At 34.3% G+C, this 26,746-nt stretch overlaps 2 protein-coding genes across 3 annotated transcripts in view; one reads left to right on the forward strand and one right to left on the reverse strand.

Annotated features, from left to right (window-relative positions):
* The first annotated feature begins 710 nt into the window (after positions 1-710).
* On the forward strand, positions 711-14,491 carry LOC138332237 (cysteine and tyrosine-rich protein 1-like). Its single transcript, XM_069280243.1, has 4 exons — positions 711-941; positions 10,700-10,868; positions 11,473-11,630; positions 11,912-14,491. The coding sequence occupies exons 1-4, from the start codon at positions 887-889 to the stop codon at positions 12,202-12,204; spliced, it is 675 nt and encodes a 224-aa protein (XP_069136344.1). The 5' UTR covers positions 711-886; the 3' UTR covers positions 12,205-14,491.
* A 687-nt stretch (positions 14,492-15,178) lies between these two features.
* Positions 15,179-26,746, reverse strand: part of LOC138332239 (cellular retinoic acid-binding protein 2-like) — a 44,107-nt gene continuing 32,539 nt past the window's right edge. For both annotated transcript variants that reach the window (XM_069280244.1, XM_069280245.1), the window contains exons 2-4: positions 20,572-20,741; positions 19,861-19,974; positions 15,179-19,370 (exon numbers count right to left, since the gene is read on the reverse strand). In XM_069280244.1, the coding sequence (XP_069136345.1) occupies positions 19,317-19,370; positions 19,861-19,974; positions 20,572-20,741 (338 nt within the window). In that variant the 3' untranslated portion in view covers positions 15,179-19,316. The remainder of the gene's footprint in view (positions 19,371-19,860; positions 19,975-20,571; positions 20,742-26,746) is intronic.

Here is a 26,746-nt window from a genome sequence, read left to right on the forward strand (position 1 = left end):
GTTTGGAAAGGTAGTGGACCTTTAACCAGTGCTTAACGGACTTAAGGTCACTGTGTGGTACTTTCTGTACGAATTATCTCTCTTCTAAAAACGTATGATAAACGTTAGATGATAGATCTTACTATTGCAGATGAGCTGTACCACTGTCATGTAACACGATTGGTTTTTACAAGAGGAATCGGTAGGTTGGGAGGTTGAGATATCAGGTAGAAATACATGTCAACCAGTGCAAGTACCGGTGCCATAAGCTCCCGGGAACACTGCTCTGGTTGGTATTCTAACTGAAATATCTTGAGTATCTTACAGTCTACAATAATGCGACGGATAAGAGTGTAAATTAGCAATGTCCAACCCTCTGTGGTCTTATTGTATATAGCCTTTACTGTCGTCAGTATAAAGCTTTGCTGTTGGACTGTGTAGCCATCGATATAATGTCATTCTGTCCAGATCGTTATGCCGACATATTGAGTGTAATCTGTTGACACAGTGTTGTGCATATATACCTCTGTCCACGAACAAACATTGTCACAGTTAGGGAACCACTCTTTATTGATAATGTAAAAACAAATCAATGCGATTAAAAGTCCACCATCCGAACAGATAGATTTAGATATAGGAATAAACTTAATTTTCGTGTCATATGTGACGACAAATACATTAGTATACCTGTGATCGATAGAGGTTTATAAATAGCCTGTTTAAATATTCATCTGTACCGGGTACAGTGCTGTTGTACAGGTAGACTCATTTAAACGTTTGACGTCATTTTCTCAATACATCCATTGAAAGCTACACCTGGGAAAACTGGGCTATGTTACAACAGAAGGCGACACACTGATTAATGGACTATAGGTAGTTATGGAGTAAAAAGTAAAAGGCTCTAAAGATGGACAGTAATGGAATCCTATTCTTCTTACTGGCTCTGATGCTGAAGGTCCAAGGTAAGTTGATGCCATGTCTCATGAACCGTCCTACTGTCGAAGTATCACAACATCTCGTGGGACATTTAATGCGTCGTTATATGCCTTTCTTCCTTGCTAATGTCCGCCATGACAGATTCACAATCATATTTAGTTATTTTACTGACGTGTTAACTTGAGCCGTAAATCAAATCTAAGTTAACAATCAGACAACCCAGCATAGTCCGATGACACCAGGTCCACAATTTATACCCAATAGGACTGTACAAGCCTGACCAACTCATAATATGTACGATAACGGATATTTCACAATAAGACCATAACGTACTCCACTTGTTGTAGCCATGTTCTGTTAATTTATTGGAGTCAGAAGATATGCATGTCTCTCAAACTTCATACATGTCTCTCAAATTTCATACATGTCACTCGTCTCTCAAACTTCATACATGTCTCTAAAACTTCAAATACATGTCTCAAACTTCATACATGTCTCTCAAACTTCATACATGTCCCTCAAACTTCATACATGACTCTCAAACTTCATACATGTCTCTCAAACTTCATACATGTCTCTCAAACTTCATACATGTCTCTCAAACATCATACATGTCTATCCCAAACTTCATACATGTCTCTCAAACTTCATACATGTCTCTTAAACAAACATCATACATGTCTATTCAAACTTCATACATGTCTCTCAAACTTCATACATGTCTCTCAAAAATTTCATACATGTCCTTCGTCCCTCAAACTTCATACATGTCTATCTCAATTTCATACATGTCTCTCAAACTTCATACATGTCTCTCAAACATTCATACATGTCTCTCAAACTTCATTCATACATGTCTCTCAAAATCATACATGTCTCTCAAACATCATACATGTCCCTCTAAACTTCATACATGTCTCTCAAACTTCATACATGTCTCTCAAACTTTATACATGTCTCTCAAACATACTGTCATACATGTCTCTCAAACTTCATACATGTCTCTCAAACTTCATACATGTCTCTCAAACTTCATACATGTCTCTCAAACTTCATACATGCTCTAACTCATACATGTCTCTCAAACATTCATACATGTCTCTCAAACATCATACATGTCTCTCAAACTTCATACATGTCTCTCAAACTTCATACATGTCTATCTCAAACTTCATACATGTTTCTCAAACTTCATACATGTCTCTCAAACTTCATACATGTCCTCTCAAACTTCATACATGTCTCTCAAACATCATACATGTCTCTCAAACTTCATACATGTCTCTCAAACTTCATACATGTCTCTCAAACTTCATACATGTCTCTCAAACTTCATACATGTCTCTCAAACTTCATACATGTCTCTCAAACTTCATACATGTCTCTCAAACTTCATACATGTCTCTCAAACTTCATACATGTCCTCAACTCTCATACACTCTCAAACTCATACATGTCTCTCAAACTTCATACATGTCTCTCAAACTTCATACATGTCTCTCAATCAATTTCATACATGTCTCTCAAACTTCATACATGTCCTCAAACTTCAACATGTCCTCTCAAACTTCATACATGTCTCTCAAACTTCATACATGTCTCTCAAACTTCATACATGTCTCTCAAACTTCATACATGTCTCTCAAACTTCATACATGTCTCTCAAATCATACATGTCTTCAAATCATACATGTCTCAATTACATGTCTTCACACATACATGTCTCTCAAACTTCATACATGTCTCTCAAACTTCATACATGTCTCTCAATTCATACATGTCTCTCAAACTTCATACATGTCTCTCAAACTTCATACATGTCTCTCAAACTTCATACATGTCTCTCTCAAACTCATACATGTCTCAATCTCATACATTCTTCAAACATGTCTCTCAAACTTCATACATGTCTCTCAAACTTCATACATGTCTCTCAAACTTCATACATGTCTCTCAAACTTCATACATGTCTCTCAAACTTCATACATGTCTCTCAAACTTCATACATGTCTCTCAAACTTCATACATGTCTCTCAAACTTCATACATGTCTCTCAAACATCATACATGTCTCTCAAACATCATACATGTCTCTCAAACTTCATACATGTCTCTCAAACTTCATACATGTCTCTCAAACTTCATACATGTCTCTCAAACTTCATACATGTCTCTCAAACTTCATACATGTTCTCTCTCTCAAAACTTCATACATGTCTCTCAAACTTCATACATACTTTGTCTCTCAAACTTCATACATGTCTCTCAAACTTCATACATGTCTCTCAAACTTCATACATGTCTCTCAAACTCATACATGTCTCTCAAACTTCATACATGTCTATCTCAAACTTCATACATGTCTCTCAAACTTCATACATGTCTCTCAAACATCATACATGTCTCTCAAACTTCATACATGTCTCTCAAACTTCATACATGTCTCTCAAACTTCATACATGTCTCTCAAACTTCATACATGTCTCTCAAACATCATACATGTCTATCTCAAACTTCATACATGTCTCTCAAACTTCATACATGTCTCTCAAACTTCATACATGTCTCTCAAACATCATACATGTCTCTCAAACTTCATACATGTCTCTCAAACTTCATACATGTCTCTCAAACTTCATACATGTCTCTCAAACTTCATACATGTCTCTCAAACTTCATACATGTCTCAAACTTCATACATGTCTCTCAAACTTCATACATGTCTCTTCATACATGTCTATCTCAAACTTCATACATGTCTCTCAAACATCATACATGTCTCTCAAACTTCATACATGTCTCTCAAACTTCAACATCATACATGTCTCTCAAACTCATACATGTCTCTCAAACTTCATACATGTCTCTCAACACTTCATACATGTCTCTCAAACTTCATACATGTCCTCTCATACATGTCTCTCAAACTTCATACATGTCTCTCAAACATCATACATGTCTCTCAAACATCATACATGTCTATCTCAAACTTCATACATGTCTCTCAAACTTCATACATGTCTCTCAAACTTCATACATGTCTCTCAAACATCATACATGTCTCTCAAACTTCATACATGTCTCTCAAACTTCATACATGTCTCTCAAACTTCATACATGTCTCTCAAACTTCATACATGTCTCTCAAACTTCATACATGTCTCTCAAACTTCATACATGTCTCTCAAACTTCATACATGTCTCTCAAACTTCATACATGTCTCTCAAACTTCATACATGTCTCTCAAACATCATACATGTCTCTCAAACTTCATACATGTCTCTCAAACATCATACATGTCTCTCAAACATCATACATGTCTCTCAAACATCATACATGTCCCTCAAACTTCATACATGTCTCAAACATCAAACATGTCTTCAAACTTCATACATGTCTCTCAAACTTCATACATGTCTCTCAAACTTCATACATGTCTCTCAAACTTCATACATGTCTCTCAAATTTCATACATGTCTCTCAAACATCATACATGTCTCTCAAACATCATACATGTCTCTCAAATTTCATACATGTCTCTCAAACTTCATACATGTCTCTCAAACTTCATACATGTCTCTCAAACATCATACATGTCTCTCAAACTTCATACATGTCTCTCAAACTTCATACATGTCTATCTCAAACTTCATACATGTCCCTCAAACTTCATACATGTCTCTCAAACTTCATACTTGTCTCAAACATCATACATGTCTCTCAAACATCATACATGTCTCTCTCATCAACTCTCTCATACATGTCTCTCAAACATCATACATGTCTCTCAAACATCATACATGTCTCTCAAACTTCATACATGTCTATCTCAAACTTCATACATGTCTCTCAAACTTCATACATGTCTCTCAAACATTTCATACATGTCTCTCAAACTTCATACATGTCTCTCAAACTTCATACATGTCCCTCAAACTTCATACATGTCTCTCAAACATCATACATGTCTCTCAAACTTCATACATGTCTCTCAAACATCATACATGTCTATCTCAAACTTCATACATGTCTCTCAAACTTCATACATGTCTCTCAATTTCATACATTGTCTCACTCAAACTTCATACATGTCTCTCAAACTTCATACATGTCTATCTCAAACTTCATACATGTCCCTCAAACTTCATACATGTCTCTCAAACTTCATACATGTCCCTCAAACTTCATACATGTCTCTCAAACATCATACATGTCTATCTCAAACTTCATACATGTCTCTCAAACTTCATACATGTCTCTCAAACTTCATACATGTCCCTCAAACTTCATACATGTCTCTCAAACTTCATACATGTCCCTCAAACTTCATACATGTCTCTCAAACATCATACATGTCTATCTCAAACTTCATACATGTCTCTCAAACATCATACATGTCTCTCAAACTTCATACATGTCTCTCAAACATCATACATGTCTATCTCAAACTTCATACATGTCTCTAAAACATCATACATGTCCTCAAACTTCAACATGTCTCTCAATCATACATGTCTCTCAAACATCATACATGTCTCTCAAACTTCATACATGTCTATCTCAAACTTCATACATGTCTCTAAAACATCATACATGTCTCTCAAACATCATACATGTCTCTCAAACTTCATACATGTCTCTCAATTTCATACATGTCTATCTCAAACTTCATACATGTCTCTAAAACTTCATACATGTCTCTCAAACTTCATACATGTCCCTCAAACTTCATACATGTCTCTCAAACTTCATACATGTCTCTCAAACTTCATACATGTCTCTCAAACTTCATACATGTCTCTCAAACTTCATACATGTCCCTCAAACTTCATACATGTCTATCTCAAACTTCATACATGTCTCTCAAACATCATACATGTCTCTCAAACATCATACATGTCCCTCAAACTTCATACATGTCTCTCAAACATCATACATGTCTATCTCAAACTTCATACATGTCTCTAAAACATCATACATGTCCCTCAAACTTCATACATGTCTCTCAAACTTCATACATGTCTCTCAAACATCATACATGTCTCTCAAACTTCATACATGTCTCTCAAACTTCATACATGTCTCTCAAACATCATACATGTCTATCTCAAACTTCATACATGTCTCTCAAACTTCATACATGTCCCTCAAACTTCATACATGTCTCTCAAACTTCATACATGTCTCTCAAACTTCATACATGTCTATCTCAAACTTCATACATGTCTCTCAAACTTCATACATGTCTCTCAAACTTCATACATGTCTCTCAAACTTCATACATGTCTCTCAAACTTCATACATGTCTCTCAAACATCATACATGTCTATTTCAAACTTCATACATATTTCTCAAACTTCATACATGTCTCTCAAACTTCATACATGTCCCTCAAACTTCATACATGTCTCTCAAACATCATACATGTCTATCTCAAACTTCATACTTGTCTCTCAAACTTCATACATGTCTCTAAAACATCATACATGTCCCTCAAACATCATACATGTCTATCTCAAACTTCATAGATATCTCTCAAACTTCATACATGTCTCTCGAACTTCATACATGTCTCTCAAACTTCATACATGCTCTCTTAAACTTCATACATGTCCCTCAAACTTCATACATGTCTCTCAAACTTCATACATGTCTCTCAAACATCCTATAATGATAGGACCACTTCCAAAATACATCCATCAACTATTACACACACAACAGGGTTGAGATTTCTATCAAGAAATGGTAATTAGGATATACATGTATAACCGAGCTCTAAATTTTCTTCCACATATATGAATATTTTTCTCTGAAACTATAAAATGAATATTATCTGTCTCTTTAACACGCATCTAATCAAATACATTTGTTCAGTTGCTGTCATCAGTACCGGACCAGAAAGCTCAAACAATGTGAAACCATCCTTGGATAGTGTCCCTCAGTGTTTCACGGTAGGCTGCCCTTAAACGATTCAGCTGCCCATAGGACGTTAAATCAAACCAACAAACCAATCAGGATTCTCGTTTTATTGGTGTGGATTTTAGAGGGGAAAAGCATTGATCCTTTTTACTGTATGACAAAATTTTATTCCAAGATCCGCTGAATAAAGGCAAATAATTGTAAGAAATGTAGATTTTTAGGGATTATTATGGAATCTGAGATGTTGCAAAAACGCTATTAGCAAATTCTAACAAAGATGATATTTGTGCAGAGTTGTTTTATGGATGGGGAAGATTTTATCTATAATACAAATATAACGTTAGCTTAATGTTATCATCTGACTAACCTACAACAGTTATACACGGATAATGCTAGTGTTATCTGATGGTTCCAATCAATCGTCTCTCTGGACGAGTAGATATGTATACAATAACTAAAACTAATTATTGCAACGTCGATAAAGCAAGGGCATGTTAAATTAGTATTATCGACAATGGAAACCTTTTAAATGTCCGTATGTCTACATATCTCAGCACAACGTTTAACTTACCAGGTTGTATTTGAATATTGCAAATGAAATAGGCATTGCACATCGAATGTAGACCTAAGTACACAACACCCATGTATAATTGTATTGACATAAGGCCGTATACAATGAACAAGTGTAAGATGTCGGACAGGTATATAGTTATAATGCATTTATATCACGGATAGAATCTATTCATGCCGTGCATACCGCTGCGGTAAAATAAATCGATATCTTACAATAAGGAGGCATCAATACAATCAATTATACCATAGAACCAACATCCGGGTACATACTGGGAATGTTTATATCGGTTGGTTAGGCCTAATGATAAGGGCGACTTCCTCTTTGTGTGTGTGTAAATTGTTGCATTTTTAGAGAGGATGTGGAATATTTTTGTGTATATTTTAATAGTGTTAATTTTAATAAACTCTTTTTGCCGAATTCTTCCTCAGTTTTCGTAACCCAGAATTATTTCTGTTTCTGGTTTCGATCCTAAAATGACATTTTTTCTGTTTACAAGTACTTTGTTATTTTACTAATGAACTTTGCACCCTCTCATAAAAAACAAGAGACTTATACATATGTGCCATAACTGGGTGAAAGTTTAAACATGATATTTTTTCTTCAGTAATCTATTGAAAACCGTTCGGTTTAATGAATTTACCTGTAAAAAGCATTCAAATGGACTGGCAAATTATATGATGCATTATAAACATCAGTAATTATATATATAACAACACAGAGTTTATACACTGTAAAAATGGCCTAATGTAAGTTCAAATGAAAATATACTTGTAGTAATCACTTAACAATTACTAATAACACTGCAAACATGTGAAATGAAATTGTAGTCAATGTTCTCATTTCACTGCACTGTAGATGTAAATTCAATGATTTTTGGCACAGTACTGCCAAATATCATTTTCAGTTCATGTTTGTACTTGCTTCTCCAAAACCCTTGTAATTTAATTTCCCTCTAAATATCTTTTGCATTTGCATTTTCATTGACTAAGTGCGTCATACATTTTCTATACAGTCACCTTGTAGCCACCCGTTCATGTTTTACAAAGCTCGTTTGAATGTGACACTGGCCGGAAGGTGATTATATGTAAAGGGAATCAGGTAGTGAACTGTGCTTGATGACTGGAGGGAGAATTGTTACAGAACAGAGCATTGAGCATTGTTACGGGAACAGAACATTGAGCATTGTTACAGAACAGAGCATTGATCATAGGTACAGAACAGAACAATGAGCACTGTTACAGAACAGAGCATTGAGCATTGTTACAGAACAGAACATTGAGCATTGTTACAGAACAGAACATTGAGCATTGTTACAGAACAGATTATTGATCATAGGTATAGAACAGAACATTGAGCATTGTTACAGAACAGAACATTGAGCATTGTTACAGAACAGAACATTGAGCATTGTTACAGAACAGAACATTGAGCATTGTTACAGAACAGAGCATTGAGCATTGTTACAGAACAGAACATTGAGCATTGTTACAGAACAGAACATTGAGCATTGTTACAGAACAGAACATTGAGCATTGTTACAGAACAGAACATTGAGCATTGTTACAGAACAGATTATTGATCATAGGTATAGAACAGAACATTGAGCATTGTTACAGAACAGAACATTGAGCATTGTTACAGAACAGAACATTGAGCATTGTTACAGAACAGATTATTGAGCATTGTTACAGAACAGAACATTGAGTATTGTTACAGAACAGAACATTGAGCATTGTTACGGGAACAGAACATTGAATTGCATTGTTACAGAACAGAACATTGAGCATTGTTACAGAACAGAACATTGAGCATTGTTACAGAACAGAACATTGAGCATTGTTACAGAACAGAACATTGAGCATTGTTACAGAACAGAACATTGAGCATTGTTACAGAACAGAACATTGAGCATTGTTACAGAACAGAACATTGAGCATTGTTACAGAACAGAACATTGAGCATTGTTACAGAACAGAACATTGAGCATTGTTACAGAACAGTACATTGAGCATTGTTACAGAACAGAACATTGAGCATTGTTACAGGAACAGAACATTGAGCATTGTTACAGAACAGAACATTGAGCATTGTTACAGAACAGAACATTGAGCATTGTTACAGAACAGAACATTGAGCATTGTTACAGAACAGAACATTGAGCATTGTTACGGGAACAGTACATTGAGCATTGTTACATGAACAGAACATTGAGCATTGTTACGGGAACAGAGCATTGAACATTGTTACATGAACAGAACATTGAGCATTGTTACTGAACAGAGCAATTGAGCATTGTTAGGAACAGAACATTGAGCATTGTACAAATGCTTGTTCAAGCGATTTTTAAAAACATTTAAAGTTGGGGCTTCAACCACTCGTCGACTTAAGATCCCTTGTGTTACTGAGGTCCTACTCTGTTTCTCATATAGTTTCATAGAGTTTCCTCTAGTCCTAGTGAATGACGGTGTAAATAAATTGTTCTTATCTAATTTGGACAGGTCGTTTAATATGACATTGAGGAATTGTTACAGAACAACATTGAGCATTGTTACAGAACAGAACATTGAGCATTGTTACAGAACAGAACATGATCATTGTTACAGCAGAACATTGAGCATTCATTACAGAACAGAACAGAACATTGAGGTGCTTACTTTTCTGTGTTGAATGATTCCTAATGTGAAAAAAATTTAGTGGCAGACTAAAAAAATATGTTTACGTCTCAACAAATGTATATACAAGGATAAAACTTAAAAGGTATTTTACCCCAAATGCTTGTTCAAGCGATTTTTAAAAACATTTAAAGTTGGGGCTTCAACCACTCGTCGACTAAGATCCCTTGTGTCACTGAGGTCCTACTCTGTTTCTCATATAGTTTCATAGAGTTTCCTCTAATCCTAGTGAATGACGGTGTAAATAAATTGTTCTTATCTAATTTGGACAGGTCGTTTAATATTTCATATACTTTTACAACATCGTTTCGTTTCCTTCTATACGTGTTGGTTATCATAGTTCTTAAAGTCTTTCTTGGTATGGTAGGTTTTGCATGGTATGTACTGTTTTAGTGACTCTCCGCTGGACATCATTGTCAATAGATATTTGGTCTTTCACTAATAATAGGTTTCCAACATTGAGGTGCTTACTTTTCTGTGTTGAATGATTCCTAATGTGAAAAAAATTTAGTGGCAGACTAAAAAAATATGTTTACGTCTGTTGTGTAGTAAAATGAAGAGTAAAAGCATTGGTCTCACGTCATTGTTTCGATACAATACACTTGCTCGTTTGTTTTAGGGGTGTTGTCGGGAAGTTCCTGTTATGAGCGCCAGTATAACTACTTCTACAGCAATTACTACTACACGTATTATGACTATTGTTCATACGGCTGCTGCGGATACACCACGAACCGATACTGTTGCTCATATTACGACACTTATGACGTGTACACGTCTGTATCCGTATCGTGAGTATCAAATACTACCTATACATGGATCACACTCAGTTAGGATATATTCTGTATTTGCAAATTACAGAGTTATCTGCCTTTGTGGGTAGGTATTGATTGTGACGTCATGTTATGACGTTATGTTTGCTAGCGTAACGTCATAATTTTCAGAGAAAACGACGCGTATTTTACTAACAGAATAATGACGTCACAATGGATATATATCCGTAAGGGAGGCAACTCTATGATATGCAGAGACGAAATAAGGTGTTTCCATCTCTCAGAACGGTGAGCAGTTTTACATGAGAAGATGATCATGACTAGTTAGTGGTATGTAACTTACGGAGAAAATGAAGAAATGTTTTCAAAAAATAAAAATTATAAAAAAAAAATCAAAGATTAAACAAATTTCATTTGCGTCGTGTAAATGCATAAACAATCATCATTTTAGAGTCTGGATGGTTATATAGACCTACATATTTAATATTTATATTTGAGAAGACCCATATAGTCCTCCGAGTCATCACAAATCACGATTGAGTACCAACATAGATATATAATGCCACTGATAGAAGAATATTAATCGATATCCTCATATAGCTATAATTATTGATTTGTACAGGATTGGAGTGATTATTGGCAGTGTAATTGGTGGTATCCTGTTCCTCGGAATCCTGATATCTGTGATTGTGTGTTGTATCTGTAAGTGTGCGGACGGCCGCAGACCTACCCGGGGAACTGTTGTAGCCCCAGCAACAACCACACCGGGCGTGTCTATAGGTGCGTTAGTGTCAGGATTGTCTCCGTTCAGATGTAAAAACGCAATATCTTCATATCAATTTAAATAGGACAAATTTATTGAATAGAAAAATCTGTTAAATGCATAAATTAATTACTCAATATTATTTGATTGTTGACTTCTAATATTCAAATTATTATTAATATGTTAGTTATCATAATAAATGTTTTAAAAGTTAATTATATGCTAACAATATTGTTGATTTCATGCAACTCAATTTTGTGTAGTCAATTCTGACTTTAAGATCTTTCCGTTACGACAGTGAACAGTCACGTGAACGTACCGCCCCAGCAGTACTACCCGATGTACAGCCAGCCAGTAGCGCCTCCATCTTACAACAATACACAAGGTTTGAATCCTGGATATCTCCCTACTGCTCCTCCGCCGAACTATCCTCCTCCCCCGGCCAATGCTCCTCCCCCGGCTTACCCTCCTCCGGCCTACCCGCCACCTCCCGTCGAACAGCCAGATAACACCTCATCCTTCGCACCGACTACTTCAGGGTCAGCATGGAATGCTGCACCACCAACAGCAACTCAGGCAGGGAGGAAATAGTGACGTCAACGTAGTTAACCTAGTGACGTCAACTCAAGGACGTAGTTATTCTAGTGACGTCAACACAAGGACGTAGTTAATCTATTGACGTCAACACATTAGAGAAAGCACAAGAAGAAAAAAAGATGGAAACCAGTCATATACTGGTGAATCATTAAATTTTACATTAAAATAATTCTACCTAACAAATTGTAAGATAATTTATACCAAGGCCGAATACAAACGGAGAAAAATTATCAAAAGCGTTTGAAACCGTGACAATATTGCCTCCGATTGTCTGCAAAGCTTGCAGACTCCCGGGTTAACATGTGTTATCTGTAAATTTATTATTTTGTTTACTGCAACTTGTTAACTATAATACTCTTCTTAAAGATTTTTTGAGGTTTTGTTATAAAGAATTTATTAGTATGATATGAAATAATTTTCTTTTTCAAAATTTGTATTCGATAGTAGTTATGTGACTACGTTTGCTCAGGCCATCACATCATTTTATTATTATTGTAATTTTTAAAAAGAACACATGCTATATAAGGTATCCCATAAACTGTTAACTGTTTTGAGCAACATAAAACAAGTTATTTGAGAGATACCGAGAGTTTAGTTTTATCGAGTTATCTCCCCAATATATATGATAGATATGATGACTTTCATTAGAAAGACTTGTCACATGGCTGTAAATACGAAAATCAAAGACATATTTATCACATATGTTCAGTTGAATTGTTGGTTGAGAATATTTTGATTAATAATTGACAAGGCTCTATGAACCTCTATTGGTTAATAGTTTTATTTTTAACCTACTATCTTTTTGATTACTGAGTAATTTTACAGTGATACGTACGAACTACTATAGTCGGGTAATGATTATGTACACATGTTTTCAAAGATAAATTCCTATTCATTATAAAAGAATATCTCCCTGTTTTACGTCGGTCTACACGCTTTGTCCAGAATTAGCACACTGCTCCGTCCACAACTAGAGATTTGCGATACCTGCCGATATTGTTGATACATGTTACTTAGATATTGTTCACATCAGTAATTTTGAACTTTTGTACACAGATATCACAATGTTTGTATTGGGGGTTTGTTTTGTCACTCAGTTGGAGCTCCTGCTCATATACTCCTTTATTTTTATACGACTTTCTGCGAATGTACGCGTATTTCTTCATATTTACGCGTATTTTTTAAACTCGGAGTTATAAATCCCCCCTCCCCCGCCATTTTTATTGTTCATTTACTTGTTCTCCATTTATGTATCTAATTTGTTGTAATATTTTGGTTTTATTTTATTCAAATCTATTATTTACTATTTGTTATAATATCATACATATTGTTAGCTAATAAAATTCATGTGAAATTAAGCAAGGAATATAAAATATTAATCAAAAGTAAATAATTTTATGAATAGTTAAAAAACAACTGTTATTTTCAACAAATGATTGTATTTTTTGTTGTATTATGTTTTGCTTTTCAGTGTTTTTGTTTTTAATAGATTACACAGAATAATTCCATTGCCAAGTTTGTTTACGTTTAGCTTATACGTTTTGAGTGATAAAATGTAGATGACTTGCTGAACCAACTTTTCAGTGTTATTATGTCAAACCAAACCATAGGTCGTTTGCAAAGGCAATCGCATATCAGTTTGATATTTTTCAGAATATTTTTGTTGTTATAGATATGAAATTTAATGTTTCATTGAAACATTGCAAATTATTGTTGTACCTATGTCAACATAGTTTTTTTCTTTTTATTTCATTTCATCCTGCTAACTTTACATTCTTTTTTACTACCATTTTTGAATGGTTGAATTGGTTCCTATAGCGGCCATGCTGGAGAGGTTTCCCACCAATATTAAAAGGCGGTCGATTTTCATTGTCTCGCTGCCGTTCTTTGTATATCATGGTGGGTGATGCCACCAAATTTAGAAGTATAATGATTAAAATTAATGATGTCAACGACGTCTACCAATGTGCAAATATACATGCAAAAGTGTTTTTTTATTATGAACTATCAAATTATATACTACAAATTCTTTGTATCTTTTCCACTTATAAGTTCTACTGCTTCATTCTTTAGAATAGCTTCTCACCTGGGACGTAAACCCTGGGCGTAAAGGGTTTGTAAGGTGTGTTTCTCGAACATATTTTCAATAATGACTCTAGAATATGCCAATGACTCTATTTTTTTTAGTGTTTGAAATGTATATTTAATCGTTACTTTCTTTGTTGATGTTAAATTCATTGCCTTTTAAATTTATAGAAAAATAAAAGCTTGATTACTGAAAGCTTTCACTTTCTTTTTTATCTTCAGACAATGCTGAAAAATATAAAATGTAACTGGATAAGTCGATAACGTTACTTGGCAATCTACATGTATATCACCTTTATGTGATTTTACACGATGATCATCGAAAAAAATCAGTTTCGGAAGCGATTTGCCATTTAAAACAACTAACCTGCCGATTTTGTTCCCTAATCAGATACATATACAAAATCACATTTTTTGTCCCCAAACTGGTTTAAGAAGAATACTGAAGGTGTTTGGGGTCAATGAATAGAATCTGTTGTCACTGTCAATGTACATGTATGGTACCGCGCTCATAGCTCATAAACAACCACATAAACGCCGCTGATGAGGTGTTAAGTTTTAACTATCCGTGGTTTTTTTATCCTTTTGTATAGTGGAGCGGAAGTGGACAAAATGAATAGATTACCAGTAACCATGCATTTATGCTAACAGGTAACTCGTCTAGTGTTCCTAGAGTCCGGAGTTAGAATACCAGTCTGACCGTACATGTCCCGCTCTTTGTGTATACCAGGTGAATACTATTAGATTCTTTCTTCTTCTGTCTTCAAGGTAATGATTGTCTAGTGTTGGCTTGCTCCACTGAAGGTCTAGAACAAACTACGTGAATATTTCCGTGACGTCATTATATGGCAGCAAATATTATGAACAAATAAATACCATATGGTTTTAATTTTACACATTTAGTTTATTTCATACATATCACATATACAGCGTAATGGCAAGGAGCAGCCTTTCCATACATAAGATTGATACAAAACACATATCAATCAAAATAATACCTGTCACAATGCACGGCTTAACATATGTTATATATAACAATAGCATGATCATTTTACGTTGAAGCCACAAACCGTGCGTCTAGGATTCTATTGGCCATCTGACAATGATGCACAATATGATTATCAAGCTATATAATAGAAGAGTTCTTTTAAGCATTTTACGATATTTGCTAACAAATATAAGAGAATGAATACCACAATTGCTAACTGAATGCAGGTCAATACTTTAATTTATATTTGATAACGAATTCGCACCCATAATTGAATATATGTTATAATCAAGAAAGGAACAGTCATTTCAACAGTGATCTCTAGTGATCGCTGTCACGACAACGGTGACGTCACAATAATAATGACGTAAAAATAAGTGACTGGCAGTAATGCACTGAACAACGCCAACTGCGTTTGGTAAGGTACTTCGCGCGGGTGCAATTGAATAAAAAATTATTTATCATTCTACGCTATGCTTCTTTATTGTCAACACCCGCTGCCATCACTCTCTGTCTCCTAGTCTTGGTTATCACATCTTTGCATATTACAGAGTTACCTCCCCTACGTGTAGGTTTCGATTGTTACGTCATCATTTTGTGAGCGCAATTCATGTCGTTTTCTCCGAAACGTATGACGTTACGCCCGCAAACACATGACGTCACAATCAATACATATCCGCATGTGCAGATAACTCTGTAAGACGCAAATACGGAATAACTGAACAAGGAGGTCGAGACACATCAATTAATTCTTCACGATAAGGTATACTGGTATATATGAAGCAAAAGCTCAATAGTTACCATACGATAAGCTAGTGTCTATGTTTCTTGACATCTCTGTAGAAAGTAACGTCTTAATTGTTGCCAATACCATGGTATTTTTGGTAGATTATTATAAAGTTTGTAAATATAATAATTAACATTATTGTTTTGTTGTTTGCTAACAATGGGAAGTGATTGTTATGGTAACTGAAGTCAGGACTGCCTCAAACACAGGAGGCAGCACTAAATAAATGTTTTTTATGTTATGAGTTGCCATTGGTGCAACTAATAATGATATATTCAATTTATAGCCAATAACATCGTGCCTTACAACATCATAATAAAGTTTGAGAAAACATCCATTACTCAAATTACAAATCAGAACATACATACTACATGTGATCGATTGTCCTTTCAAAATCTAATAATACAAAATACTTCTTTGATAGCATGATCTCTCCCTTCTCTCAATACTTGTTCATTAACTAGTAAGTTCTAATGTGAATAACAATTAATCATAATGTACTTTTTATTTAAAATATGATACTAAACAGACAAAATGTGTTTATGTGAGTTCAGAATTATTGATAGTCAATTTGATTAAATCTGAAATCCTGAACCGAAATTAAACACAAAATCGCATGGAGATGTTATTCAAGACGTTTCAACTGAAAATTTTCTTGATGTAAAATAGGTCTCATTCTTGAAAATATAATATAAGTAGACGAGTATACAGTCATTAAATGTAATCAAATTGATATATTATCGTTCGATTTAAGACATGGAAGTTGACAGGTGTAAATGTTTGAAATTTTGCATTAATCTTCATATTAAGCTTGAAAGCAAAAAAAAAAAATTAAAAAAAAAAAATAAAAAATATATATATACAGATATAAAAAATAAAAGTCAACGACTTTCCTCTTGTACATTCACCATTTCATGATGGCTCTTCAGGAATATGTTTATTTTTCAAAGAACAAATTAATGACCTCACAAATAGCGTGACGTCACAAGGTACACACGTTTACATAACAATAATATGAAGTTGCGCCATTTTCTATTATGGCCTATTGAGAGTTGGTTTCAATATTTTTATAAGCTGATTCTCGTTGTTTTCCAACAAAACAGTGTCTGAAGAATGTAATTGATATAAAGGTATAACATTAAATTGATCACCTGCACAGCCATGTATATGCTTATTGACATTCAAATTACGTAGAGAATCCGTTCTTGTTTGTTGCCTATGAACAGACATACGTGTTCTAAGTTCATTACTAGTTTGGCCGATGTAAAAATCACCACAACGAGAACAAATTATAGCATATATCACACACTTCGATTTGCAATTCATGTTTGCTTTTACAGTAAAATGCAAGCCATTTTAAACACATATGTACTACATTAAATAATAATTGGACATGAATATTCACTTTAGTATGTTTACTGTGATTAGAATAAAAATTCAGGTAATTGTGTGCATCTGTTGCTTTACAATATAAGTCCGTAGTAATTATACCAGCTTCATTTGTTTGAACTAAAACATCCAAAAATGGCATAGAAATTTCACTACACTCAATTGTATAACAAATTGATGGATGGAGATCATTCAACATACGAAATAAAATATCTATATCCTTGTCTGGTGGCCATATGATAAAACAATCATCAAGGAACCTTAAAAAATTATGTGGTGTCGAAATGTAAGACACCTAGATGCGGTACATGTCCAATTATTATTTGTGACGTCATTAATTTGGTCTTTGAAAAATAAACATATTCCTGAAGAGCCATCATGAAATTGTGAATGTACAAAAGGAAAGTCGTTCACTTTTATTTTTTATATATTCAACACTACATGGACACGTACTTTTTTCTTGGTTTATATACAAATATATATATTTGCATGAACACAACGTCACACATTCAAAGTATTACAATGACAAACTATTACACATCTACATTGTATACAGTTTTACAATAACAATGAATTGATATACAGCAAACATCACAATACCGCAAGACGTTGATAAATGATCCATGGATAATATAGGCACCTACATATATATATATGTACATGTTTACTGGACGTTTGGAGTCATTAGTCTAATTAAACATGGTTTTATGATCTCACATGTATGGAGTAAAAGTTTTAAATGCATTTTCATTCAGAATAAAATGTTAATGCAGGAAATGCATTCATTAATGTAGTGGAAATTCTGAATTAAATTGAAATGTAAAGGTTTGGATTCTTTTAGACGTCGTGGCTATTCCTAATGCGGACGCAGAGCCCCACAACAGATACATATTTGAAGACACCATACAATATCTATCATAAATCAGTGAAGCTCTTGACTTTTCCAACGAATGCCATAAAGTACTTAAGATAATGACCTTATTATCGTGACAATCACCTGCACGAAATGGTAATATAAACAATCTGTATATGTAACCAACTCCATGAAGGACCATTCTCCGTAGGATAATTATGTATATCTTATAGTCATTAATAAATTCAATTAACAAGATTTGAGTTTTTTAATATGTGCATCGGCACAACAAAATCAATGGACTTAAATACAGACAAATTATTTACTTCCGAATGTGCATAGATTACCAGAAATAGCGATGTAGGACTTGAGCCCTTAGCGTCCAAGTTCGGTCTAAAGCCTGTAAGCTCTCTGGGATTTCTATAAGGCCATAGACTCTAGCTGTGGTTTGCATCCTTTTGATGTTTTGGGATCTAACAGTCAGCAAGACAAAACAACACACACAGGAAAATTAACACAAAATTCCCCTAGATAACATAAGCTTTTGATGTGACTTTGTACTTGTTATGTGCAATTTTGTTTTTATAGATTTTAAATCCGTGAACATATATCAAAAAGCATTAACGTTCCTGCTTCGTATGTCTTGTATTGTTGAAAATGGGTTTTTTTCTCATTCTTGAGACCTACGCCCAACCAACAAGCGGACGTAATTAGAAAACTCATAAAGTTCTATAAATTGACTCAAGTAGGTAATGTGATTTGTACCTGGCACATGTCCTAACTTACTTAAATATCGGGTTAGAAAGCTAGCCTATCAACGATGTGCTTTTAGATTTGAAATTCTACTGATCTATGAAAATAAGATTTACATAAGGAAATCATCGATTACATTAATACAAATCCATTGCATTTTCTTCGTTCTGTAGACGTTGAAGGAGAGATCACTCCTTTTGAAAACCAGGGGACGTTACTGTGATGATCCTGCCTGACATGTCATCGCCTTTTCAGTTTACCTTCGTGAATACTCGAACACAAATTACTTCACCAACAGTCATGGTCTGGAAAAAATGATAGAAACTTAAATTGTTTGAAATGTATTTCATTCAATCTAAAACAGTGACTAAATGTGATTAGTCTGTTAATTAAGTGCTTAATAGATGATTCGTGTCATTATAAGTACCCCAGAACTATGTCAGCGAAACTGAAAACACTGTGTGCGACAATATATATATGTGTGAATTGGATGAGACAGGGTAGATTAGTTCTTTGTGTATAGTTAACAGTTTGTTATCGTGTTATTGGCGGTTTTAAAGAAGGATACAGTGATAACTTTACAAAATGTTACGTCATTTTTAATTGGCTAAGTCTACACTTCAGTTTAAGATTGTTTCGTGTGTTCATGGCCCTCGCGAGCCATACATATTAGAAATAGGTACATGTTTGGTATTTCGGCCAAGGAAAAAAACAACAAAATCTTAAATTTAATAAAGTTGCATTCGACAGTAATATGATAAACAGAAAAGGCAAATGAAATTTCGCTTGAACAACCTGAACAAGTTCGTCATTGACTCTCTCCCTGGTAAATTTCTGGGGTTTCCCTTTCCCTTCCACTGCGGGAGTGGCTTCCGTTATCAGCTTTTTGCCCTCCCATCTTGAATTACACTGAGGAAAAAAGAAAGAAAGAAAATAATATCGCAAGAGTGTTTCTTGAAGATCGAACACAGTGTTTACTGGACAGAATCACGTCAATCTCGTTGCACATTTTACTGTTACTCAGACAAACATCTTGATGACACCAAAATCACCCGAATGTTACTGTATATTTGCTTCAATTCGAGTGCGCATAAATTTTGTTATATAATCAAGTATAATTTCGTGAGCTTAATTATCCGTGAATGAGATAATAAAGAATGGCAAATAAATTAACTTGTAGTAGTATATTACTGTTAGAAATACGCGAACCTTACTCCCCGCGAATGTGTTTCAATTTTGAATGAGGAAAACGCGATTTTCTACTCACAAATTAACCAACCATAGTCAAATCTGTCTATAAAGACCACTCAGGAAACCACAATAGATAATCCTTATAGGAAAATGGTCATTATACACAGGGCAAGTTTTATTGAAATTGGTCATTTAGGGCCATGATAAAGTTGTTTTGTGAACTCAGATGTCGTTATACAGAGGTTTGGCAGTATACAATATTCTTCTCCTGATTTCTATTTCATAAAACAGGAGTTGAATCTGAATGGTACTTACTTTCATATCTATTCCTTCGAAACTCTGCGTATACTCCTCGTCTAACTTAATCTTCATGACTTGGTTGAAGAAACTAACTTTGGATATGAGGTTTACCACATTCTCCTCTATCGTAAACTCTATCACTGGTTTGGCGACGGCAGCCATTTTACGGAATACTATGTTCAGTCCTGCAAAATAGAAAGGAACAGCTCACTTACATATTAATTGTTATGTAATAATGATATATTTTTGGTCATGGAGAGTCTTAATAAAATGAAGGCTTAGGTATCGGTATTATTTTCTTTAGAAAGGAAAGAGAATAGAGTTTGGGCTGATGATAAATATTATTTTGATTTTAAATTTGTTTTCTTTACATATCAAAATACATAATGGAAATTCGAAATGTGGTTACACTGTCGAATGTTTATTAGTTATATGAGATGGAAATAGTTTTTATATATCTTTGAAATAAAAGCTGGTGTTCAACAATGCAATTTTCGTGGTGATTGTATTGGATGTAAAAGTTTCGTTTTTTGTAAATACTGATTTTCAAAATCATTTGACTAATCATCTTAAAGGAAAGAAATGGATTTTTATTTTTATCTTATTTAAGGATTAACTTTAATAGATTTTTTTATGTTATGGAGATATAACACAAAAATCTGAGTGTACTCTAAATAAACCGCGAAGCGGTTTGTGATGAGAGTGCACTCAATTTTTTGTGTTACATCTTCATAACATGAAAAATCTATTCAATTAATCCGTATACTGTAATTCAAGTTACTAAAGGTAATCTCTTCAATACTCAAAATTCATTTTGGGACTTCTTTGTCTATGAAATCATTACGCCGTCATCTCAGCCAATCAGAAGCAACGTCACAAACGGCGACGCGATTTTTTCCTATATGGGCTATAAAGTAATTTTTTAAGCCAATGAAAATGCTCGTAACAAGCAAAATTGAATTATTTCATTATCTAACAGAAGTTTGTTTTGTATATATAAATACAGCTGAAAGTTAATTGCTAAATAATATCAGAACTCAATTGGTACGTTGCGATTCAGTTATATTGAATACGTTTTAGCCGTTTTAGCCGGAGTTGATCCTGCAGTATCGTTTGTAAGGCCCAATTCGCATGAGATGTTACAGTAGCATGGTGGAAATATTATCCTGACCGGGTCCCGGAATTAACCGTCACCATTACTCTCTATCAATCAAACATGGAATCACTGGTATCCTCTCCGTTATTTAACTGTACACACTGACAAAACATCTATCATACATGCTTCACAGTGGTCCAATAAAATTCAGCGTTACTGAGAGAAATCGATAAAGTGTAAGAGAGCATTTCATTAGTTAATTCACCTAAGACATCATAACTGTAAACCCATCCTCCGCTATCGATATCCTAATGCATCCTTACATTGTCAGCATACAACACTATTAACAAGTTCATCCCAAAGTTTTATTTATTAAATGATGACAAACTGAACAAAATACTTTACGATTGCTGATTTAGATAAACATGCGATGTACAAAATAGTTGAAAACAAACTAAGATTAATTAATATTCCCAAATTTCTTTCATATGTAAATATAATCATGAGTTGAAGCTGACAAGGTTTTTTACTAATGTTAGCTTTTCGGTATTCATGGACAAGAGGTGAAAGAACACTATACGAAATCCCCACCGCTGTATTAGATAAAGTAGACCTGCTATGATTAAGTGACAATTCTGATGATAAATAATATCAAAGTATATTCGAGAATGAGATTCGATAACATTATATAAATAATTAAATTCGGACTCGTTTGGTATTTTCAATAAAGCCAGTGATTGTAAGAACAGATAATGTCTTTTCGAACAAAAAAATACTTCATCCTGTTAAGATAGATGTATTTATGTATAATCTACGATATTCTATTTTTAAAGAAACATTCCTATATGGCTTCACACATTCCAGAGTAGAATTTGTTTGGGGAAAAGTCACATATGCATTTTAAATTTGTCCCAATGTTATAAATGTCCATCATCCTTTATCTTTGATCAATATGTTGATATCAAAGATGTATTCAGGCATCATTATATATAAAATACATATTTCTTAAAATTCTTAATTTGCCAAAATTAAAATGTTACTGAGATATGCAAACAAATGCATGTGTAAGCAGGATTCAGCATAGAATGAAACGGACAAAGATGTTCTAGCTGTGTTAACAGTTTTGGAGAAGAAGAAGAAATAAAAATAATATGAGAAATCTTTAGGATCTGTAATGGGTTTTTTTCTAGAGTGTATTGATTGTGTGCGAAACCAAACAAGTCTTTATCCTAAAAACATGATTATAATTTTTTTCCAATTGATATTACAAAATCAAAGAAATGTCCCGAAAAGTGCAGAAAGTACACTTTCTCAAGTTAGAAAGGTATATTTCATCAGACATAAGTATTGTTATTAGTCTATTACGCATCACTCCCCAACCTACACCTTATTTACTTAGCCATATGAGTTAGCTCGGACGTCGTAACAATTTCAATCAAAGGAACCATCAACCGGTTCTTTTCAACGTAGGCATGCGCGCTCGATAGCACGTGCAAACAGTTATTCACGCGAGATTTCACGCTGTGATAAAGGACAGACATGCATGCTGTTTAAATTACTAGCCCATTTTCTTCAATCATCCTACCGATATTTCACAAGCCGCATCGTTACCTGGAAGGATAAGAATGATAGTACGTGCAAAACCCAAGTTCTAATTTTAAACAACATATGACGTTAAAGTGCAAACAACCTCTACATAGCATACCAAGGGGAACATATATTGTATACCGATATTACAAATTTTCTTTTTATCTTTAAGATTCTGGATTAAAAAATATAATGAATTGCTTTTCGCGAGATATGAATTTGTAGCGTCATTTCATGAGAGAGTTTGAACGACAATTAAGATGTTTCGCAAACAATGATATAAACATATAAATGAATGCACGATTGTCATCATGAGTCATTGATCGCGAATGATTACGAACACGCTAAATATTGTCTACGTGGAAGTAAAGTGGTTAACTGTACATGTATGTCGTCAACATAACATCAATGTCTAATTTAGTGAAACGCTTGACATAGTTTTATACATAATGGTAACGTGCAAATATTAATAACTTAAGTTTGACACATTTCTTTCTAATACCAAGTTAACATGAATTTATTTGTTTCGTGTTTTGTAAATATGATGATGGATAATATTTTTCTTATTTAACAACTATGTCAAACCTATTGGTTTATAAAATAAGGACAAATGTATGATGCAAAGTTACTTGGTTCGATGAAATTGTAAATAAAAGGAAAAATGTAAGCATCCAATAGCTTTGGAACAGACGTAGATTATGTAATTTATAATAAATAACTGTCATCGATGTGGAGAATATGACAGACGATAATGCGTATGTCTTCTAAAACCAGAAATACCTGATAGCAGTAGAGGTGGATCTATATCGAGGTGATGAGGAAGTAATAGGAGGGGAATCATGATTAATGGATTTAATATTTACATAAATGTGTATTGTATTGATTCTCTGTGATGATATGGAAACATTTTATAATAGATAATAAAAATAGACAAGTTTGGGCGAGTATTTGACATCAACACAAACAAACTGTATATTTGTGTATATCAACAAGATACCAAATACTATTTCACTCTTCAAACAAGTTTCTAATGGAATTGACTAGATAAGCAATGTTCAATTAAGAATAAAGAAGAGGTTTTGTATGATATTATAGCGCTATGAGTGTTGTACCCCTAAGGTCTACGATGCATAATACTTAAGCGGCTGTTTGGCCTATCAGTTATCATATTACTGAAGAAGATAACGGCAGTTTATTGAGAATGATTTGTCAGCGATATTAGAATTATTTCGCACCATTTCCCTTGTTAATGAAAGAGTTTAAGCTTTTGACTTCATGATACTGTACTTAATCATTTACTGGGGGGGGGGGGGGGTCGTACCTCCGCTTGTTTTTTTTTTATTATTATTAATATCAAGACTTTTATGTCCCCACGAAATTTAACCATTGTTTACAAATAAAAGGGAATAAAGCCGTAACGAGCAAAATCAATGTCTATCAATCATGATTTAATCCAAGGCTAAACACGCCTAACATTATCAACACGTGATAATACCGAGTATCTAAGTAGAATCACATTAATATCAGCCTAGCTTGGTATCATACTAAATCACTTCCAAAAATCAAATTACTGTGAAAACTATTTACTCTACATCGTTAATGGGCATTGATATCAAAAAGCCATTTGTATAAGTTGAGTAGCAGGTCCGTTGGGTTTCTTACTTAATCAGCTGCTATCAACGAAATGGTATATAATACGTAATGTCTTACCAACGAATTTAAGTACCATTGGAATTTTACAATTTCAAAATTCTTGAAAGTTGATTTAAAGGAAATCGATGATTTCACAGCATATTAATTTGTGAGTCTTGGTAAACTATTGTTATGATATTTTCAATGACCAGAGATGCTGGTGTGAAACATGTAAATTTTTTGATAGTTGACTTTTTCATACTGAATAGTTAATGAGGTATGGCTTAATGAAACTATCTTGTCGTTATAGGACTACAGGTTCCCGGAATAAGAACAATCTGAGAATTAAGTATTGACTTACCCAATCAAAAATGACGTAACTTATTACGTAACGTTATCTTTAATTGGCTATGTTTCAATCCGAATAAAATACAGATCCTTATAACCACTACGTTCAATAGAGGATCTGACATCATCCCATCAGGGGTCATGTTCGGATGACCTTTTTACCACGTGTACTTCAGATCAAATGCATTTTCTACACTTTGTTATGTCAATTGATAACTCCATTTCGTCCTAGTATACATATATATTTAGCTTTCTTGTGGTCTTTGGGCGAGATGACTATATACAGGAAATTAATTCTGACAGCTTTTTCAAACTATTTCGTCCCCATTTACGATTCTGGCAGCAGCAATTTGATTGGCCATTTCCAAAGGTCACCAGAACGTGACCCCTAATGGGATGTTGTCAGATCCTCTAATCATCGTAGTGATAATAATGATCAATGTATTTTAATCAGATTGGCTATGTCTAAACTTAAGAAGTTCTGGACTGAAAACGGTTTCATAATGCTGAGGATATTTGACAGTGCTGGCGTCGTCTGTGGCATCATCGGTGACATTAGAGATGCTATACCACAGTTATATTCTTCTAGAACTCGCCGGTCTATTACAAACGGTATCAATACACTGGTTACTTCATTCCCTGTTCATGAAGCCCAGGGGTTTACATTGCTCATAAGTGACATCTCAGACGCTGTAACCTACATCCAAGTCTACTAGCCCACATGTCTCTCATTCTTACATTCCCTTGCCATAAATCATGTACGTCGCTCTGAAAAGTGTCCAAAAACTATTTGTAATTTGTAACCCTCTAGTCTCGAGAAATGCCTGTACTTCAGTCAGTAGCACTCTACCACTTGTCCGAGATCTCCTCGCTGATCCTCGCATGCTTCTCCTCAAATCTCTCTAAGACACTCCAATTGATTTTAGACAAACATCGCATTACAATCTGATTTCGGCAGACAACGATCTGTCTCACTAATGCCAGGTTTAATTAATATGCAAAACTTCAGAGATAAAGTTAGTCAGCTTCTCAGCTAGTCGAACCCAATATATTTCACTTAAAGTACATTGGAAACAAAATACAACATAGAAACGTGAGTTGGGAGATTCAACATGAAACCATTGCAACAGGTTAAGTATACTCCGGATAGATATGTAGATTGTTTAGATATCACTATATAGTACATATACTACCTGACCCTGGAAAGCCTACAACTCAGCATGGAGATCTGTGATACATCACGCTGTGTCTCCTGTAGGCGTCATGTGTGTTTTAACAAGTATCAGGACGAAACATCAATACAGACCTGTATGACTGATATCTGGTAAAAGTTTACTGTTTATGAAGTTCAGCTTTTGCCTGGCATTGATCCTTTATAACACTATAACAGGAACACTGAGCATGTACCTCATGGCACATTTGATACATTCCCTTAATTCCAACCACTACAAAATGCCCTACATAGGATAATGCAAGATATACAATATATTAGTTAAATAACTCACTAGTATGATATCATTTCGAGCT

The sequence above is a fragment of the Argopecten irradians genome, chromosome 9 (assembly GCF_041381155.1).
Source record: "Argopecten irradians isolate NY chromosome 9, Ai_NY, whole genome shotgun sequence".
NCBI classification, from domain to species: domain Eukaryota; kingdom Metazoa; phylum Mollusca; class Bivalvia; order Pectinida; family Pectinidae; genus Argopecten; species Argopecten irradians.

What these genes read in the sequence shown, in the direction of transcription:
- LOC138332237 (XM_069280243.1), top strand. Translation starts at nt 887, where the DNA reads ATGGACAGTAATGGAATCCTATTCTTCTTACTGGCTCTGATGCTGAAG. An exon ending in TCTGATGCTGAAGGTCCAAG is followed by an intron (nt 942 to 10,699) that starts GTAAGTTGATGC and finishes CGTTTGTTTTAG; the next exon opens with GGGTGTTGTCGGGAAGTTCC. An exon ending in TACACGTCTGTATCCGTATC is followed by an intron (nt 10,869 to 11,472) that starts GTGAGTATCAAA and finishes TGATTTGTACAG; the next exon opens with GATTGGAGTGATTATTGGCA.